The sequence below is a fragment of the Cupressus sempervirens genome, chromosome 7, assembly GCF_028749045.1.
Source record: "Cupressus sempervirens isolate cs-2001-9-10 chromosome 7, ASM2874904v1, whole genome shotgun sequence".
In the NCBI taxonomy this organism is placed as follows: domain Eukaryota; kingdom Viridiplantae; phylum Streptophyta; class Pinopsida; order Cupressales; family Cupressaceae; genus Cupressus; species Cupressus sempervirens.
Genome location: NC_143124.1, coordinates 221,254,715 through 221,273,793, shown reverse-complemented (window position 1 = coordinate 221,273,793; position 19,079 = coordinate 221,254,715). Strand labels below are relative to the sequence as shown.

Sequence of the window (19,079 nt, the reverse complement as noted above, 5' to 3'; positions counted from 1 at the left end):
ATACCTCTTGATGTGTCAAAGAAGCCTTCAGGGGTCCCATTAATAAGAATTGAAATTTTAGTTGTTGAAATGCATTGATAGATAAGATTAATCCATTGGTGAAGGAATCCAAATGCTTCTAAGGTTTTGCATAAAAACCTCCAATCAATAATATCATATGCTTTCCGAATATCCAATTTCATGAACATGCTTGCCATTTTATTTTTGGTGGCAAAGTGTAATGTTTCTTGTATAATGAGTATCCCATCTAGAATCGATCTTCTTGGTACAAAACCTATTTGTTCCTTTGATATAAGTATGGAAGAAACACTTTCTTTAGGTTAGCTAAATTTTTTGAAATGATTTTATAAATGGTGTTGCAAAGAGCTATAGGTCTAAAATCCCCTAGGTTTTTAGGATCATCTTTTTTGGGTATTAAAGTAAGAAAGGTATTATTAATTTTTGATAGTAATGACCCACCCTTTCTGGATGCTTCAATGGCTTTCCAAAGATCAATTTTGATAATATCCCAACATTTTTGGGAGAAGAAAGTTTGGAATCCATCTAGACCTAGAGAACTATCAGGGTTCATGTTGAATAACATAGATCTAACTTCTTCCAGGGATATGAGTGAATTTAATGCTTTATTATCTTCTATAGAAACCACTTTTGGAACAGCTGCAAGCATTTTTGCTTGAGCTATCATATTCAAACTCTCAAAATTATTTAATAAATTATTGAAATGACCTACAAAAATCTTCGATATATTATGAGGGATCTCAGTGATAGAGCTTGACGAGTCTTTAATTTTAATACTTTTGCTTTTAGCTTTGTTATATAAAGTGCTATTATGAATTTTTTTTGTATTATAGTCTCCCTCTTCTAGCCATTTTTCTCTTGATTTTTGCCTCCAAAAGACTTCTTCCTTTGCTAGAATGTTTTCCTATCTGGCAAGGAGTTCTTTTTTCTAGAAAGAAGTTCTCATTATTCATACCTTCTTTAATTACTTCTATGTTTAATTTTTTAAAGCTTTCTTCGATGTCTTTTTTTTCTTTAAATATATTGTTGAAATGCTCTTTATTCCACTTCAATATATTTTCTTTATTTTCTTTAATCTTTTTCATGTTAGAGACAAATATATTTTGGAGCCTTTAAAATTGCCTTGATTCCACCATTCTCTAATGAGCTCCATAATTTTTTTTGTCTAAAAACCACATTTTTTCACATTTAAAAGGACTTCTGATAGGTTTTGTAGGTTCAAAAAATTCAATCCTAACATGATAGTGGTTTGATCCTTCTATATGTAGGATTGAGGCTTGAATATCTAAATCTAGACCACTTAGTTCTCTTTTGAGCAAGAACCTGTCCAATTTCTTAGCAATAAAGGAAAAGTTTTTCCTTCTATTATTCCAAGTGAACTTACCATTATTAATAGGAATATCAAATAGGTTGTTAAGGTCTATCCATTTTTTTAATTCCAAAGATGCTTGAGAAATTTGCTAGATGCCTCCAAAATTTTCATCTATATTCATGATAGTATTAAAATCTCCACCTACAAGAATGAGTTCATTGCTATGATTTTTAATAAATAGACTTATTTCTTCCCATAATAGTTTTTTATCTATGTTATGGATCGGGCCATAGATGTTTATTAGAATTAGCTGTAAGTTAGTCTTTATACTTTTAATTTTGCTACTCATCCATGAATTATTTGATTTTAGTATATTTAGAGTTACTTTCCTAGGATTCTTAATCATTCCTAATCCCCCTAAGGCTCCTCTAGATTCATGTAAGTTAATGTTCCAGCTACCTAATTTCTTTTCTAGCTTAATTCCTTCTTCCTTATTCAGTTTTGTTTCTAGTAACATAATAATTTCAGAATCAAATTGTTTTAAATTATGTTTTAGTAAGCGTTTCTTGCTAGGTGCTTTTAAGCCCCTAGCATTCCAAGTATTGATCTTGATGCTGCTATGGGAAGGTTCTTCCCCTTCCCAGGATTAAATAATTGACTTATCTTTTGTTGTTCTTTTGCATGTCCATCTGCTTCTCTGAGTTTTTTAAGAGACTTCCTTCCTCTCTTAGCTTTCCATCTGCCATATTTGGGAGTACTCATTCCTTCTTGATTCATCAGAATACCTAATTGCTCTATGTTCTCCTATACATTTACTGCAGTTTCAGATTGCTTACCTTCTTTCACCTCTTTTTCTTCGTTTTCTAATTCTTTCATTATCTAATTTGCAAGAGTTATCTAAGCACCTATATGTATATTATCTGCTAAATCTGGTGTACTCCATGTTCTGCCCAAATCAGTAACATCTCCTTGTCCTGTAATTGTTTTATCTTCGATTGTCTATACAACTTTACTTCTTTTATCTTCATCCTCAATGATTAACAAATCTCTTCTTAAATCTTCAAAGGTGTATTTATCTCCACCTAGTTTCAGAACTTGTTGCATTAGTTCCTCTTTTTGTAATTCATTACTTTTATCAATATTGTCGAGGTTCAAAATTTGGATCAGTTCATCTGTTAGAAGTTCCAGGTTCTCTTTCTCAGCCTCATTTGAAATTAACATTTCCAGATCAAAGTATAATTAAGTTATTATACATATGTTTTAAGTATGATCATGAAATGTCTTTCACAAAAAAATAGATATAATTAATTAAAATATAATTATTTATTATTTAAAGTTGCTATACACATGTTTTAAATATATGTATCTATATATTGTTTACATTAAAATTGTATTAAAACTATACTTTTTTAAAAAACTAATGCATGAAGACATTTATTTTAAATAAGTAAAATATTAAAAATATTAAATAAATAATTTTTAAATAGACAAATACATAAACTAAGAAAACAATTTTTAGATTACCTAAAATTTAAGAATTTTTTTAATTACATAGATACAATACTTTAATAATAATAGATCACCATATTTTTCTTCAAGCTCATTCCCAACAAATTAATTTTAATCCAAATAATAACCCCAAAAAATAAAACAAAACAATGAAATATTTGAAAATAACATTCCATTGTTTTTATTTTTAAAAACATAAAACTTAATATGCCCATAAAACTATGTCCACAAGGCGTCGAGGAATGTAGATATGAACTAGGTTTTGGCGTATGTATCAAGGATATGCATAGCTCACCTCGCGAGCTTAACTTATTAGATGTCGTCGCTTGATGATATTTCAGAACATTACAAGCTTAGTACCCACTAAAATACATGGTAGCGTTTCGCTAAGTTGGTGGCTTGATTGGTATGGGTGGGCGAGGTGGGAGTTTTCGAGGACTGCTATATTCATTTTCATTTTGAAAGGTTACCCATTCTTTAAACTATTATTTTTCCTCAATGCAGGGCGAAGAATACGAGTCTTACCGCCACCAGAATGAATATCGGCGTCATGACCTCCACCAGAATGAATATCGGCGTTCTGTGCACATTGTAATGACATTCAACAAAGTGGATGGTGTAAACAGTATGATGAAGAATTACTAGTGATTGATTGATTGCAGGAACAGAGCAATGGCCGTCTACAAGACAAGAACTCCATCATACTTACTTATTCTCATGCTTTTGGCGTTTGCTCTGGTCAGCTTTGTAAGCTTTCAGAAGATGAGGGATTTGCGCCTGGCGAATGATTTGATAGGAAATAAAGAAGCAAAAATTGAGAGCCTACGGGAAGATTTACAGGTACCTATATCTTGTCTTTTTTAGGTCTAGCTTGTTAATGGAAGGCACGGTAGCTGTGGGAAGAAATGCTGGTAGATCATGACCGTACAGTGAATCGTGCATCAATGTATTTTTGGAGATTTCAAGAAACAGGGAAGCCACCTTCAAAATTTATTCTTGATACCTTAGGGCTGATTACTTTTTTGAAATATAGTGAAACATACTTAATCCAGTTTTCATTGAGTTTGGCTAAATATAGCCCACCTTCAAAATCCAACCTTGAAATCTGCGGGTTGTATTTTTTTTAAATTTCAGATGTCTCAGTACGTTTCTAGGCATATACAAGGTGTTTTTTTTTCTCGGATAACTCACGGTATTACCGTCAAGCGAGAGCTGTCAGAGAACGGAACCCTTTTTCTTGAATTTAATCTTTTCTCGGGAGGGGTCTAGATGGTGTCTTCAGGGATTACAAGAATCCTCTCAACGTCTATCTTCATATAATTCATTTGATCTACCATTTCAAGATGGTAGATTGTTTAAATGTAAACTGTTAAAGAATCACACCGTCTAGGTAGGGCACCATCAAGCTCAGGATACTTCTAAGATGACAATCCTTGTCTTAGGGTTATTCATTTCTATTCCATCAAAAATCTGTCAGGAACTCACTCAGGTTAAGTGGTTTTTGATTAGTAAAATGGTAAAGGCTCCAATCTTCTAGGGAGGGTTTTATCAAGTTTGGGTACTCTTTGGATGATAATCTTTGTGCTATTCATATCATTTCTCCTAAAATATGACCGGGGCATATACCAAGTTCAGTCTCATTTGGTTTTTTGCCCCTTGTTAATAGTGGTGGCATATACCGAGTGGAGCTCCAGCCGTGGTCATGATCATGACATTCTTCATTTTACCACTCGACCATGGCTGCTCGACTTCAAAGTGTTAATTTACCCTGCTTAGGATCTGATACCCGAGACATCAGTTCCGTCTTATTGTTATTGGGTGGTGACTGTACTTTAGATTGAATAGTTACAGCTTACAACATACAGTTGCACCCCCTTTTGATATATACCACAATCTTCAAAACATGTTCTGAAGATTATGGGCCGCTGTTCTTGTCGAATGGGGATTCAAAACTTACTAGTCTTATTTTTTTTCTTATGTGTGCCATGTGGAGCAATTATAAAGCATTGCACATTTCTAGTTACAAACTTTCACAAGGTGTTGTGAATCAAAAAGCTAACTACACACTGTCAAGCGATTTGCAAAATGCAATGCAATATTGCCACAATTATGTGTATTTCCAAGATTTTAATACATAATCACAAAGTATGTGACTTTGCATAAAAGTTGACAATGCAGTAAATTGAAAAGAAATGCTTGCTGCAACCTTCCGATGGGTCAAATGTGTTCATAGATCAATCGTTTGATACTTATGCTAAATTTTCTTATTTAAAAGTAATGTTCCTGTTTTTGCATTATTGTGCTTCCACTTTCTCCCACAAAATGGGTCTTCATGGAATATTCTTCTAAAGAAGCAGGCCAGCTTGTGCAGTGATGTTCTTTTTTTTTTTTGGAGGGTTCAGACCTGCGAGCTACCAAGCAGTGAAGACCACCACATAAATGTTTTAGCAATCCAATACAGGCACACTTGTGCCAGAAACCTCTTCTGCTAAGAGCCAAGAACTGTGGGGTATCTCATCGCTTATGATGGCGGAGCCTTGCACTCAACAAGACCTGATCCCTGGTGGGCTCATTGAGAACCATTCAACTTCACTAGTAGACCATAGGCCCATTGACGAAATTCAAATTGTGAAGGAGTGTCATGTCCCTTATTGGAACTATACTTGATTTATCCTAAATTTCCCATCTTATTTAATGTCAATCATGAGTCACTATACTTGATTATCCTAAATTTCCTATCTTATTTAATGTTTAATCATGAGTTAATAAAGTTATAATTTACCTTGCTTTTGCATCTAGGTTGTACTAAGTACGTCTAATGTAAATTTAAAAAAAATAAAATATTTTTTTTTATTGTATTGACTTTATATCCAACCGTGTTACTTTCTTGTACAATCCTAGTCAGGATGTTACAAGGAATGCTGCCAATTCCCATTAATTAACATATGTCACTTTGCATTTAACTCAGATTAAATGAAGAAACATTTAATAGTTGATAATAATTTTGGCAGTTAACATACTAAAGCCCTAATTCTTTACTTCTCTCCTAATCATCAACCTTAAGGAAGATGGTAGAATTATTGTGCTAGGGCACATGAAACAGCCTACAAGAGGGCTCCTTCAGGGTTCTTATGCATCTTGGAACCTACCCATCATGTGACCCAATTGCTTAGCCTCTCCGTACCACAAAGCCCCTATTCGCTTAGTGGTCTTTGCTGTTTAAGAAATTGGCTAAGTACATAATAAAATATAACACGATATTATGAATCTATGTAAGTACATAATAAAATATAATGCAATAGACACACACACATAAATTTAATAACTTATATAATCTCTAATCAACCTATTGCTGCTTGATCCGTCCTAGAAATATTTTAGAGAGATCAGTAATAGACTCAACCTATGTTGTGAAGAGAAGTATATAGACTAATGCTTGAAGCATACATGATTCACTATTCCCTATGTTATTGCATGAATTAACTACATAAAATTCATGATCAATAATTAAAGGTATAATCATAAAATACTTGTGGGTATGCCAAAGACTTGTCAAAGGTCAATTATGAGTGGGTTTAACTATGGAGGAAACTTTGTAGTTAACTGTGCTCAAGCTGGAGTAGTACTGGGTTGGGTGACCTTTTGGGAAGTCCCAATGCTTCATCTCTGCGAGCATCAGCTAGATCTATGAGTGTTAAGTGTTGATTCATTTTCATGAAAGATGGGTTCTGTGAACCACTACTCATGAAACATGGATTAATTAGTTTGACTCGAAAGACTACATAGTTGAATTCTAATAGCAATATCACAATTTGACTTGCTGATAAAGCGATCTCCTACGTATCAAATCCTTAAAAATGGGCAATTGAATATCTAGAAGAGATTGATTTTATAAGATTGCCAATGAAATCAAACGCATACGAATTAAATATCAGGGGTGCAAGTTAAGCATTCATAGCCACAAATTTGATTAGAGGCTTCAAGCTCAATGAAAACAGGTGGTTTAAATTTAAATTTTTAACTCCCCAAGCCAAGTCGGCCCTATTTGGAGACATGTGACCCTTAGCATCAACAGACATATTAGTTGGTTGTTGAATCCAGTTCAACACTTAAAATAATTATTCCTAAGTACAGATGAATATTAGGAGTGCAAGTTCCCCCTATATTAGAATCTTGTTCAAATCTTCACTACTATTCTTGTAATTTTGTCAATTTTGTCAAACATTTAATAGCAATGAGGGTTTCTTGAATGTAGAGATGTGTTTCAGACTTGTAAGGACTTGAGGTTGTTTTGCCGGTTATCATACAAGTTAACCACTTACGAAACAGCAATGGACAATTGATAGATTCATTCAAATTGGGATTAAGGCTGAAATAAAATGAATGATACGGCAAACAATAAAATTCTAACTTGACTGCAGTGCTCAGTTACAATAGAAGTAGCTCATTCTTATGGACAGCAACAGAACATTGCACATCTCTGAATTCATTTGTAATCCTACTCCCTTGAACTTATATCAGATTCCCTTTTCAACATTCACCTGTTTGATAGCACTGTTGTGGAAATACCCAGAACCTGTAACATTCCGTAGACTGGCACATGTTAGTTGAAAGCTCAAAACTCCAGCAAAAACTTGGAAACTCAGGATTTACTGCACCAGGAACGATGAAGAAATTATCGTTACAAAAATAACGCACTCGTTTGCAAACTGAGCATTTGCCAGAAATGAAAAGTAATATTTTTATTGTTCCATCGAACCACCTATATTCCATTGCATATACAAGGGATGCTAACAGAGGTGCTTAATAGAATGTAAGCAGTTCAATGCCGAGTTGTGACCGGATTAGGAAAGCTTTGCCTAGATAAGTAATATGGTAGAAAAAGTGTCCACATTTTCCAACATTGTATTCCCCCAAACAGGTCCCGAATGATTAATGGACTCAAATGAATTGTCTGTCAGCTCAGCAAGAGAAAAGCTTCAAACATTGTTCGCCCTCTTAGTCGCAGAACTTCCAGCTTGCCAGCTTGATAGGTTATGAAGCTCCATAAGATTCAATTCATTCTCTCTATGATCAAATCTGTGCAAATTAATGTATCCATGACAGTCCTCAGTTTGGCATCTTCATTCACAAGCTCCTTGCTATATCAGTTCCAAGTATTGATGGCTCCTAAATGTTTAATGCTTGTGGCACAAAATCATTTATGACACTTCAATACCAAATATAATCTTCAGCAAATATGTATAGGCCTGATAAAATAATTAATTTAATCAAACTTTGCCTATGCACATTAGAAGCCTAAAAATTTATAATTCCCATGACTCCAAACGTAATAGAGACGTCTTTCGTTTATACGCGGCCAATATTCAATGAAACATATAAATATTAATCCTTCAAGCAATTTTGATATTGCCGCTTAGTTTTCCCTTAATTTTTGGACTACAGTGTGAACAAATGTTGATGTTTGGTAGCATTTGTCAGATAAACCTATATATAATTATATGAGATATAATTTATATATATAAAAGATTATTGTTATATATATATATATATCATTGATTAAATTTTATTATATTAACTATCTAATTGATGAATAGACATGTCCCATTCATGGGACATGCCTCTTCATGGCTTATTCTCAATTTAAATAAGAGGTCGCTGCCATTTGGAAACCACATACTGGATACAATGGCAGTGCTTAGTACATCTGCGGTGATCCTCAAAAAACACGGTATCAGAGCCGACTGCAAATGTAAGAAGAAGTTTATAACATCGGCCGATGAATGAAAGGTGTGAGAAGACAGTATTAAATAATGTGCATCCCTTATGAATGCTTGCTAAGTGGAACACACAGGAGACTTAACAATCTGCCAAATTCACAGATGTTTTTATTTGATAATGAGACCAGATTCAACTAGACAAGCGAACAAACTAATCCACTGTTTCAGACATCTGATAATTAATAGAGATAAAATAAAAAAATGAAAGAATAGGAGGAAGATTAGAAGACAATGATCTTGACACGATGATCTTTGGAGGATTCTAATTAGAAGCTAATATGATCCAATCAACATCGAGTCTGAAACATGTTTTAACTCAGTCAGTGATAAATGGAGGAAATATAATCACTTTGTATAGAATATTGGTCGGCAGATACTGAGTGATAATAAGTGCATAGATAGACAAAGAGAACCACTGGAATCTGCAGAATATAGAGGAAAATTGAATCAGAGAGCACCAGCAATAGAGGGTGGTTAATACAGAGGACATGTAGTAAGAGTATTGTTTCAGACTAGAATACATCCACCCTACATAGAAGCATTGTTCTTTGATATAGAAAGCATATTCTACATACACACAACACATAGCTCTTACTTTCCACAGAGTGTCACATGATTGAAAGAAGAAACTATGAATCTTATGAAGGTTCATACTACTCACTATCACTGTTGTTCGGTGGATCACAAGCACGTAGAAAACTATAATTTGGACCATATCTCGAGAATAAGCCTTTCATATATCTCTAAAAGATATTAACCAATACTAACCAAGGAGTGACTTGAATGCATCATAAACTTTGAGTATCTCAATATATCCCGCAATCTGCAAAGAGAATGAAAATGTTTAATCAAGGATCTCTAAAAGAAGAGGGATAAGCTTGTGAAATGGTGGCTTTACAAAGATAAATGGTGAAGAAGCATTTAGATGCATATCATCAAATTTGCATCCTATGCATAAGACAGGACAAAAATTTGGTATTTTTAAATTATTTTTTGTCTTGGCACAAAATAAATATCGTGACACATCCATTGACATTTGTTACCAATGAATGACGATATTGAGGACCCATTGAAACTATTAGTGTCATTATTAATGTCGTCACAAGACTCTCCTTGACTAGTTCATGTCTCACGTGGGCAATAGTGTACCCACCACTAATGCAAATGAAATAGGAAAGGGAGTGTCAACATTATTACCCTATGACAAGTAATGTAAATGGGTTATCCTGTTAGCGTATTGTTCACCCTATACAAGGAGGAAGGTTAAAGCCTTGTTGCCACTCATCAAAATGTATCAGGGACTGAACCTTATAAGGAGGGGTCCGTCGCCTTAGAAAATAATATAAAGACAATAAGGGGTAATAATAAATGAGAATTCTTGTTGTAGACCTTAGTTTGAAAATGCATTGTCAGCGATGACTATGAGGGACGAAATAATATAAAAATGACAATGACCCATCATTAAGGGTAAGTATACATACTTCATTCTTATGATCTCATTTGAATATGTTGACTATGAAATATTTTGAGGTGAATATATATCTAAGATTCTTTTATATTAATAAATCAATATATATATATATATATATATATATATATATATATATATATATATATAGTTGTTAGTGAACAGATTGTCCTTCAAGAGAACGTGTGGAAATCCGACCTTGAATGCCCAAATGAAAGGACAAACTAGCACCAACAGTTGGATAGGTTATTATCAGATTAATAACCTTCCTCTGAATTTTATCGAGTACAGCTCCCTGTGCAAGATTTACAATGAATTAATCATAGGTACTTTTAACCGGAAAGCACGAAAGGATACCAAGCATCTATCCGTAAACACAGAGTAGACGCGAAACCTAAGAATTGAAAAGAAAGGAAACAGAATGCAACAGATTACACAAAGTTAATTTGTTGTATAGGATAAAGGTCAAAAGAACAATTTCCATTCTCCTGAGAAAAGATGAATCAAAGCTTCCAGAAGATCCTGATATCAAATGCGTTTATAAAATAGCACATCTGATGCACTTAAAGAAAACTGGAAGTTACAGCAACATAACCATCAGTGGAAAGAAAACTACATAGACTCAAAGTTCTAATTTGCAGATATCTTTCAAACCTCCCTTCTTTAAGATGTAAAAGACTACACAGATCCTATTACACATGCATCAGAAAATGAAAACCATCTCTCCTACATTACATTTCAAAATCAAAATCCTCTTTAATCACTAACACAAAGTCTAGCAAATAAAGCTCTGTTCTGCTACAGCTCCAAAGTCTGTATTCTTTCCCTCGGAACTAAAAAATCTCCCCCTGCTGACAGCACACAGTCTGTAGCTACCGGAAGAAAAAGTGGAACCCTTTTTTTCACTTGTTGTTGCTTATTTATTCCTTCTCTGTCAATTGTGAAAGTTGTTTCCTTCCCCCCCCTCCCGTTATGAAAACTGATTCTTTTATTTACCATTCTTTCCTCATAAATTCCTTAGGAAATAAGCAAATGTAACTGATAACACTCGCCCCCCCTTCCGTTATGAAAACTGATTCTTTTATTTACCATTCTTTCCTCATAAATTCCTTAGGAAATAAGTAAATGTAACTGATAACACTTGCCACATGGCAATTCTTTATGACTTCCCGCAGATATACGTTATCTTTATTTCCCCATATTACATGCACAACATATTACATTATGAGCCCGGGTATCCTTATGACATGCTGCGGACAGGTGGCATCTAACTGTCGTGTTTGCAAGGTTCTCATAACTGATATTGAGTATCAATATCCATTAATCTTATATATGTTTAAGATACTCAAATTTTGGCCTAAGAGAAATCAATGCGGGTTCCACACTATAACATGCCTCTATCTTTCCCGGATAATCAACATTGTTGATTGCAGATATCACAGTCAATAACTTGATATGGTTTAAGGTAGAGTCTCCATTCTGTCATGTTCAAAACCGCCGGTCATGATTCAATACATTTTTCGTTTGGAGGATCGAATATATCATTTGAAGCAATTCAGAAGATGAGGGACCGAAGGCCTGCACAAGGGTAGGAATATGTTAATGGACTGCCTATCTCACAGCCATTTGGTGCATGTTCGTATATAATAAAAATCATATGGAGAAATCCATGCTTCTTTGAATCAAGGAGAAGAGTACAGTAGCATGCAACATTGCGCTTCTGCCATAGATACTGTAGATGTTTGTCAAGAAACCTGTTGGGAATTGTTTTCGGCGATGCCTTATACACTAAAACTTTATGCTTCTGTTATGAGAGAGAGAGTGTGGGTTTCATGATCAGAACACATTTGAGACCATGTCAGTATCTTTTAATCAGCCTTTTGGGTTATCTATCACGGGTCCAATACATATTTCCACGTTGATTTCCCTCATATGAATTGCTATGATAACTATCTTCAGTACTTGAGCATAAACTTGGCTTATTTGAAATCAAATGTTATTTTCCTTCCTTTCCCTCCTTTTGCCCGTAGCAACACTAGTAGTGCATCTGTGGTAAAGAAGAGCAGTCCTGGCATATCGAATATAACACGTTTCAAAATCTTATTTTCATTGTTTTGCACACTATGATGGAATACAAAGACCACATAGTGAACTCCATTCACTCTCAGCTTCAATATAAATAAGTCAGTTCTGATAAGAGCATTTCATCCCCTCTTAGAATTCGGGGTTTGATCTCTCATTCTATTTCATAGTCGTATCATAGAAACTGATCTTTGCATTCACGATTGCTGTCTGGCCTATCTTAGTATTCCTACTCAAATACTTTATATGTATCCTTAACAACACATATGCTGTTGATTCTTCACTCTGGGATTATGCCCAAGTTTTATCCGAATTCTGCTATGTATTGAATTTGAACGATGCATATTGTCATTAATATCAGTTAGCTCGAATAGGGAATGATATAAATTCCGCCCGAAGCACCTGCCAAGTCAAAATCCCATCATCTCTTCGACTTGAAGGTCTTCTTCACATCCGACACTATATCCAATGGCTGCCAACTGTCTGCGAGGAATAACTCGTGTGTCATTTTCATAGCTCACTGCTAACTGCTTACATCTGCACCATATCAGTTGCTATCTGCATGTCTAGCACAATTTGTATCAATGTTTCAACCACATGTTTGCATTTCCCAAATGTGTAATCATGCTTCATGGCATTTAAAACCGAATCACTCCCTCATTGCACTGGCACATGAAGGAAAAAAAAAAAAAAAAAAGATGGGTGCCATAATATTTCGGCAATTCTTCCAAGTGTTCAAGAATAGGAGGGGGATTTGTCATGCCAATTCAAAGTATTGTACCCCTATCAGAAAGAAGCTCGGTCACCGATCATATCAAAATGATTATTTCTTTCATTTGTGATTCTCCTCGTAATCGGACACTCCTTTGTGGCCATCTTCAATTGTTTTGCCAAACTATTAAAATGTGTATTTAAATATGAATGCCACGACCTTCATTCTAGACTATGCTATATAGAATGAATTATATTATTGTCGCTCTCAATTTCGGATGCTGCGAGTTCTAAATCCCTTCTCAAATTATTCTTGTAGACTAGAACTAGATCACTAGTTGAATTCAAGATTTCTGGCTGCCTCATATTTGTGATTCTCTGTACCAGAGGAACCCGAGTCTGCACATAAAGAGTGTTTCTTGGGTTTTCAAATTGGACAAATTCAAGCCCGAGCTTGTATATTGGTAAGGAGAGGGATTGGAAACACCATTATGTATGCATTGACGCCTTGCCTCTTACTTATCTCGATCCATTTATGACTGGAATGCCGAGTCCCATGTTTGATTCTTCGAACATTGAAATTTGAATTGAAGCGCTCAAAATGAACTTGCTAAATTTGGCAAAGCTTCCAGTGAAGTCTACACTTGAACTCTCTATACCTCTGCACTAGATCACCAAACTTGAAGATATTGAGCCCGAATCTTGTCTCTAAATCTGCATGTCAAAACACTGAACCACTTCAAACTTTTGAATTGAGGAACCTTGAAGATTTACCATGATGACATTCTGTCCTTTGACTAGGATGCCTCCCCAAGCTGATTCATATCTTCAAATTCTAGCTTGAACATTTGGATGGTGAAGACTCTGAAGTCCGAACTTGAACTTGTGACTTCAAATAAACTAAACCATTTTAAACCACTGAGAAGAATTCTGAGGATCCACTATGTTGGCATTTTATTCTCTGGTTGAGGAGTGCCTTTGAACCATGACCTTTGAACTCTTGCACTGAATCATTTGGGCTATTGGACCATTTGAACTGCTTTGAACTGTCGAACTACTTTGAACTACTTCGAACTTCAGTTCGAAGTGGTTCAAAGAGGTTCAAGCTCTGAGACTGAAAGTTTTAAAACTGTGACCACCTTGGGTACTAACAATAGTGTGATTATACATGAAGTCAAATTTTTTTTTATAAAGAATATAAGTGAAACTTGTCACTATAGATTATAATATGTGGCATTAATAAGAAAACAATATGCTGAAAACATAGATTTAAGTTAGATCTATATTATTGAAATGATCTTATTATGCAGATCTATTATCCTTGGGTATTACAATAGTATCTTTCTTATTTCTATACGAGCTATATACCTTGATCTTTTCCTCCGAGAATGTTCTTGTAGAAAAAAGAGGGAGATTGAGATTCAAAGGGAGGCTGACATTTCAGACAACCTTGAATAAGAGGGAGCAAATAGAGGATATGATTTAGTCATCATTCGGTAATCTCAACCATATTGATTCAGAGGGAGTAAACCATGTTGAGATGGATTCTTTGGTAATCAATAAATTGTAGCAGACAATAGGATCATGATTCATGAATATACCTCACGACTGTGATTTTAATGGGTCTATCCCCCATGTACATCATGAGGAAGTGACAACTTCCAAATGATGTCACTTGTATTTGTAGAAGTTATTGAAAGGTGAGGATCTTACAATAACTTATTTTTCTATTATGATGGATATCTTACGATGTCTATGCAAATCATAATAGATTATACTTTGCGTGGTGGATGTTTATATGGTAATCATTTTGAGAATGTCTGTGCACATACCTTATAAATGTTTTTTGAGTACATGGGAAATGTTATGCATATTGATATTCTGGAAGGCCATTGCATAGAGTACTTGGTGAATATCACGTGACTTGATCTTTTGGAAGGCCATTACTCACAGTTGTTGGTGAATATCTTTCATCTCAACATTCTGGAAGGCCATTGCTCAAAGAGTATTTGGTGAATATTATTAATATTTTGGAAGGCCAATACTTATGATATCAGATGTGATATCAAACATTTTTGAGTACTTGGTGAATATCATGTATTCTGGGAGACCAATACTCATGATATCAGATGTGATATCAAACCTTATTGAGTATTTGGTGAATATCATATGTTGATATTCTAGGAGACCGATACTCTTGATAGCAAATGTGATATAAAAATGATGGACTTCTTTTAATCAAATATCTTTAATCTTGCTAATTTGATATTACTTGTTGAATTTGTAGCATCTGTCGAATATGTAATATCAAATTGTTTCTCAGAAAAAAATTCACATACATGTGTATACACACACATATTTGTGTATATTGAAATCTTATAGTTGACTATACAAATGATTCGATCTGGTTGAATCTCCATTATAATGCAACGATCCTATTGTGATAACATCACAATCTATATGAATCAAAAGAGATGATTTTGTTCTCACAAATCGTGAGTCATCATATTGTCACTGTTTCATATTGCAGATTAAGTGTAAAAGAAATTGCAAGTGCCTATCATAATCGGGCTCCTCAAATGCATTATCACTGTTTGTAATTAACAACAATGAAACATAACTAATGATGATTACAGGTTGTGTCTTGTGTAGAGACGTAGGGTCACATCACTACACAAGACACAACTGTCCATACTCATATATTTGGAATGTCATGATTGCTTGGAAACACATTCAACAACTCATGTTATTATCTTCGGTCTGATATATCTGCATTCACTTGCTACAAAGAATAGCAATCAGTATTATTTACTTGAAGTTTCAGAACAATACTATTTGATTGAAAATTCAGAATCAAAGCCAACCTTGAGATCAAGAAGACATATATATATATATTTCAGGATTGATAATAAAAGAAGATTTCATTGCTCTACCTCAGATCTAATTTCCTTTGACATGGTATCAGAGCCTTGTAGGGAGAACAAGCCTTTGAACCAACTATGATTTTATTTGCTTCAAAATATTGAAATACCTCTTTACTAAGTCAATCAAGGTGAACAATATCAGAGTTGAGGATAGACTAGAATGTGCCTCCAACTTCATTTCATGGAAAATTCAAATCACAACAATACACCAAGAACTTGAATTGGAGTCATTTATAGAAGAAAACAAGGAATTACCCAAAGATGAAACATAATTAATAAATTGGAAAAGACCGAATAATAAGGCCAAGAAAATTATCATTGATGGAGTTAAAGATCATATTCTTTGATCAATAGCAAAACTTACAAATGCTTATCATGTGTCAAAAACTATTCAAGACACATTTGAGATAAACAATGCAAGTAGATTGTTTACATTAAAACAACAACTTCTATACATCATGATGGACAAAGGAGATACAATCACCTCCTACTTCTCCAAAATCTCTGAATTAAGGGATCAACTCTGTACCATTGGAAACAATGTTGAAGATGTCGGATTATCTCTAATAGCGCTTAGAGGATTACCAATATCATGGGAATCATTTATTTAGTGCATCAGCCGACCGTCTATATCCAAATTTGATATACTCAAAAATGAATGTACCCAAGAAGAGGCTCGATTAATCTCAAGATGTATCATCTCTAACAAAGAGGAAGAGATTCAAGCGTTGCATATAAATTCAAGCAATAAAAAGGGAAAATTAAAAAGGAAGAGAGGGAAGAAAACCTATAAGAAAAGAGACATGTCAAAAGTTCAATGTTATAAATGTGACAAATTTGGACATACTCAAATGTATTGTCTAGAAAGGAAGAAAAACCTTGTCAACATGGCCGAAGTCAAGGACGTAGAAGACAAGAATGAAAAATACTCATTATTCTACCTTGCTGTATTTAGTGAGATAAACTCCAATTAAAACACCTGGATAGTTGACATTGGAGCTTCTAGACATATAACTGAATTCAGAGATAAATTTGGGACTCTTGAAGAATATTCCATTGGAGAAGTGACAATAGGTGACAACTCCACTTATCTTGTGAAAGGAATTGGGACTTGTTCAATACTTCTAAGTACCAGAGTTAACTTACACCTAAGGGTTCTTTTGGCAGCGGGAATATGAGTGGAATAGGCATATGTAAATTCTTAAAATTTCAAATTCTCCGTTTGGGTGCACCAAATCAGAATTGTGAATAGGACTACGTATTCCAGTTTTGGCCCAAAAATGAACATTTGCAATTCTACCTAAATAGGTGGATTGGAATACGTATTCCTATTCCAGTTTTATTTATTTTAGAAAACAATTTTTTTTGTGTCCATGAATTCCCCATCAAATTCCGACTGAACTAAACAAGAATAGGAATGCATATTCTTATTTTTTATTCTAGAATAACAATTGCAAAATATGTATTCCTATTCTCATATTCTTATTCCCGTAGGCAAATGGACCCTAAAAGTTGTCCTATTTGTTCCAGAAATCAAAAGAAACCTTATCCCTATATCAAGTCTAGCAAATCAAGGATATTGAATTGCTTTTCAAGAAAATAAAGTATTGTGCTGGGTGAAGAATTCAAACTTTAAAAATGCTATTTCTATTGGAATTAGAGAAGGAAGTTTATACAAACTTTGTAATTCCACAATCCTGGCACTAAATCATGAAACTCAAAAGACAAATAAAATTTGGTATAGGAGACTAGGACATCTAAACTTTAGAGCATTACCTTCTGTAGAGAAAATTGTAAAAGGTGTACCCAACCTCAAATCTGAACATGAAGGGATATGTAAAGGATGTGCATTAGGAAAGAATCCTAAAACTCCATTCCTTTCTAGTGGACATAAATCTAAAAGCATTCTTGAACTCATTCATACTGACCTGTGTGGACCCATGTCATTACCTTCATTTGGAGGATTTTCATACTACATCATCTTTGTAGATGACTATTCTAGGGAAACTTGGATATACTTTCTTAAATTAAAAGACTTGAATGAAGTCCTACTCGAATTTAAAGAATTCAAAGCTTTAGTTGAAAACAAAATTGGGAAGAAGATAAAAATCTTAAGAGCTGATAATGGAGGAGAATATATGTCCGAGAATTTCAAAGATTTTTGTATATCTGTTGGGATTAAGAGGGAGTATATTGTATCATATAACCTTCAATAGAATAGAGTAGCAGAAAGAAAAAATAGAACTATCATTGAAGCAACTAAAGCAATGATATACGATCAAAATCTACATGCATCATTCTGGGCCGAAGCATCTAATACTGCTATATATATTCAAAACAGATGTCCTCATGCAATTCTAGAAAACATAACTCTTGAAGAAGTTTTCTCAAGAAACAAACTTGACCTAAGCCATCTTCGAATTTTTGGTTGTCTAGTACATATTCATATTCTTAAGGAGAAAAGAACTAAACTGGAGCCATCAGAGAAGAAAGGCATATTTGTTGGCTATAGTGATTCTTATAAAGCCTATAGGGTATATGTGCGAAGATCAAGAACAATTGAAATCATTAGAGATGTCAAGTTTGACAAAGATGTTGCATTCAAAACTTCTAAAGATATAGAAAAACCTAATGATGATTCCATTCTTGAAAATGATGAAAGTTCTATGATTGAGAGGGAGAGTGACATAGAAGATAATGGACCCATTGCATCAAATCCTGAAGAAAATTCAAATCCACTCAACAAGAAAAGGACTTTATGGGTAAGAAAAATGATTGAAGAAAACAATGTGGTACCTGATGAAGTGCTTAGAGAAACCAAGAGGAAAAGGAATCATTCATGCTATGTTAGTCATACAAACGAATTCACTAAGTTTGAACCTTCTGATGTTGAAGAAGCTCTAAAATCTCAAGCCTAGAGAGATGCCATGATTGAGGAATATCAATTTATAATAAAAAACAATGTTTGGGATGTGTTGCCAAGACCCAAAGACAAATCTGCTGTCTTGTCAAGATGGCTATTCAAAATCAAGTAGGCACTTGATGGAAGTATTGAGAAACACAAAGCCAGATTTGTGGCCAGAGGACTCTCACAGAAGGAAGGGATTGATTATGATGAAACTTTTGCTCCAGTTGCTCGGTACACATATGTCAGAACTATACTAGCGATAGCTACATAAAGAGGTTGGAAGGTACATCAAATGGATGTAAAAATGACATTTCTAAATGGAGTAATCAACGAAGAAGTATACATGGAGCAACCAAAAGGGTTTATT

General features: G+C 34.3%; 1 protein-coding gene across 2 annotated transcripts in view; it reads left to right on the top strand.

Moving 5' to 3' along the window:
- Positions 1 to 3,068: 3,068 nt before the first annotated feature.
- LOC149546290 (uncharacterized) overlaps positions 3,069 to 19,079 on the top strand; it is a 72,853-nt gene continuing 56,842 nt past the window's right edge. Inside the window, exons 1-2 of one of the 2 annotated variants that reach the window (XM_089791138.1) lie at positions 3,069 to 3,260; positions 3,344 to 3,679. In XM_089791138.1, the coding sequence (XP_089647264.1) occupies positions 3,512 to 3,679 (168 nt within the window). In that variant the 5' untranslated portion in view covers positions 3,069 to 3,260; positions 3,344 to 3,511. The remainder of the gene's footprint in view (positions 3,261 to 3,343; positions 3,680 to 19,079) is intronic. The other variant, XM_089791139.1, reaches the window with a different exon arrangement.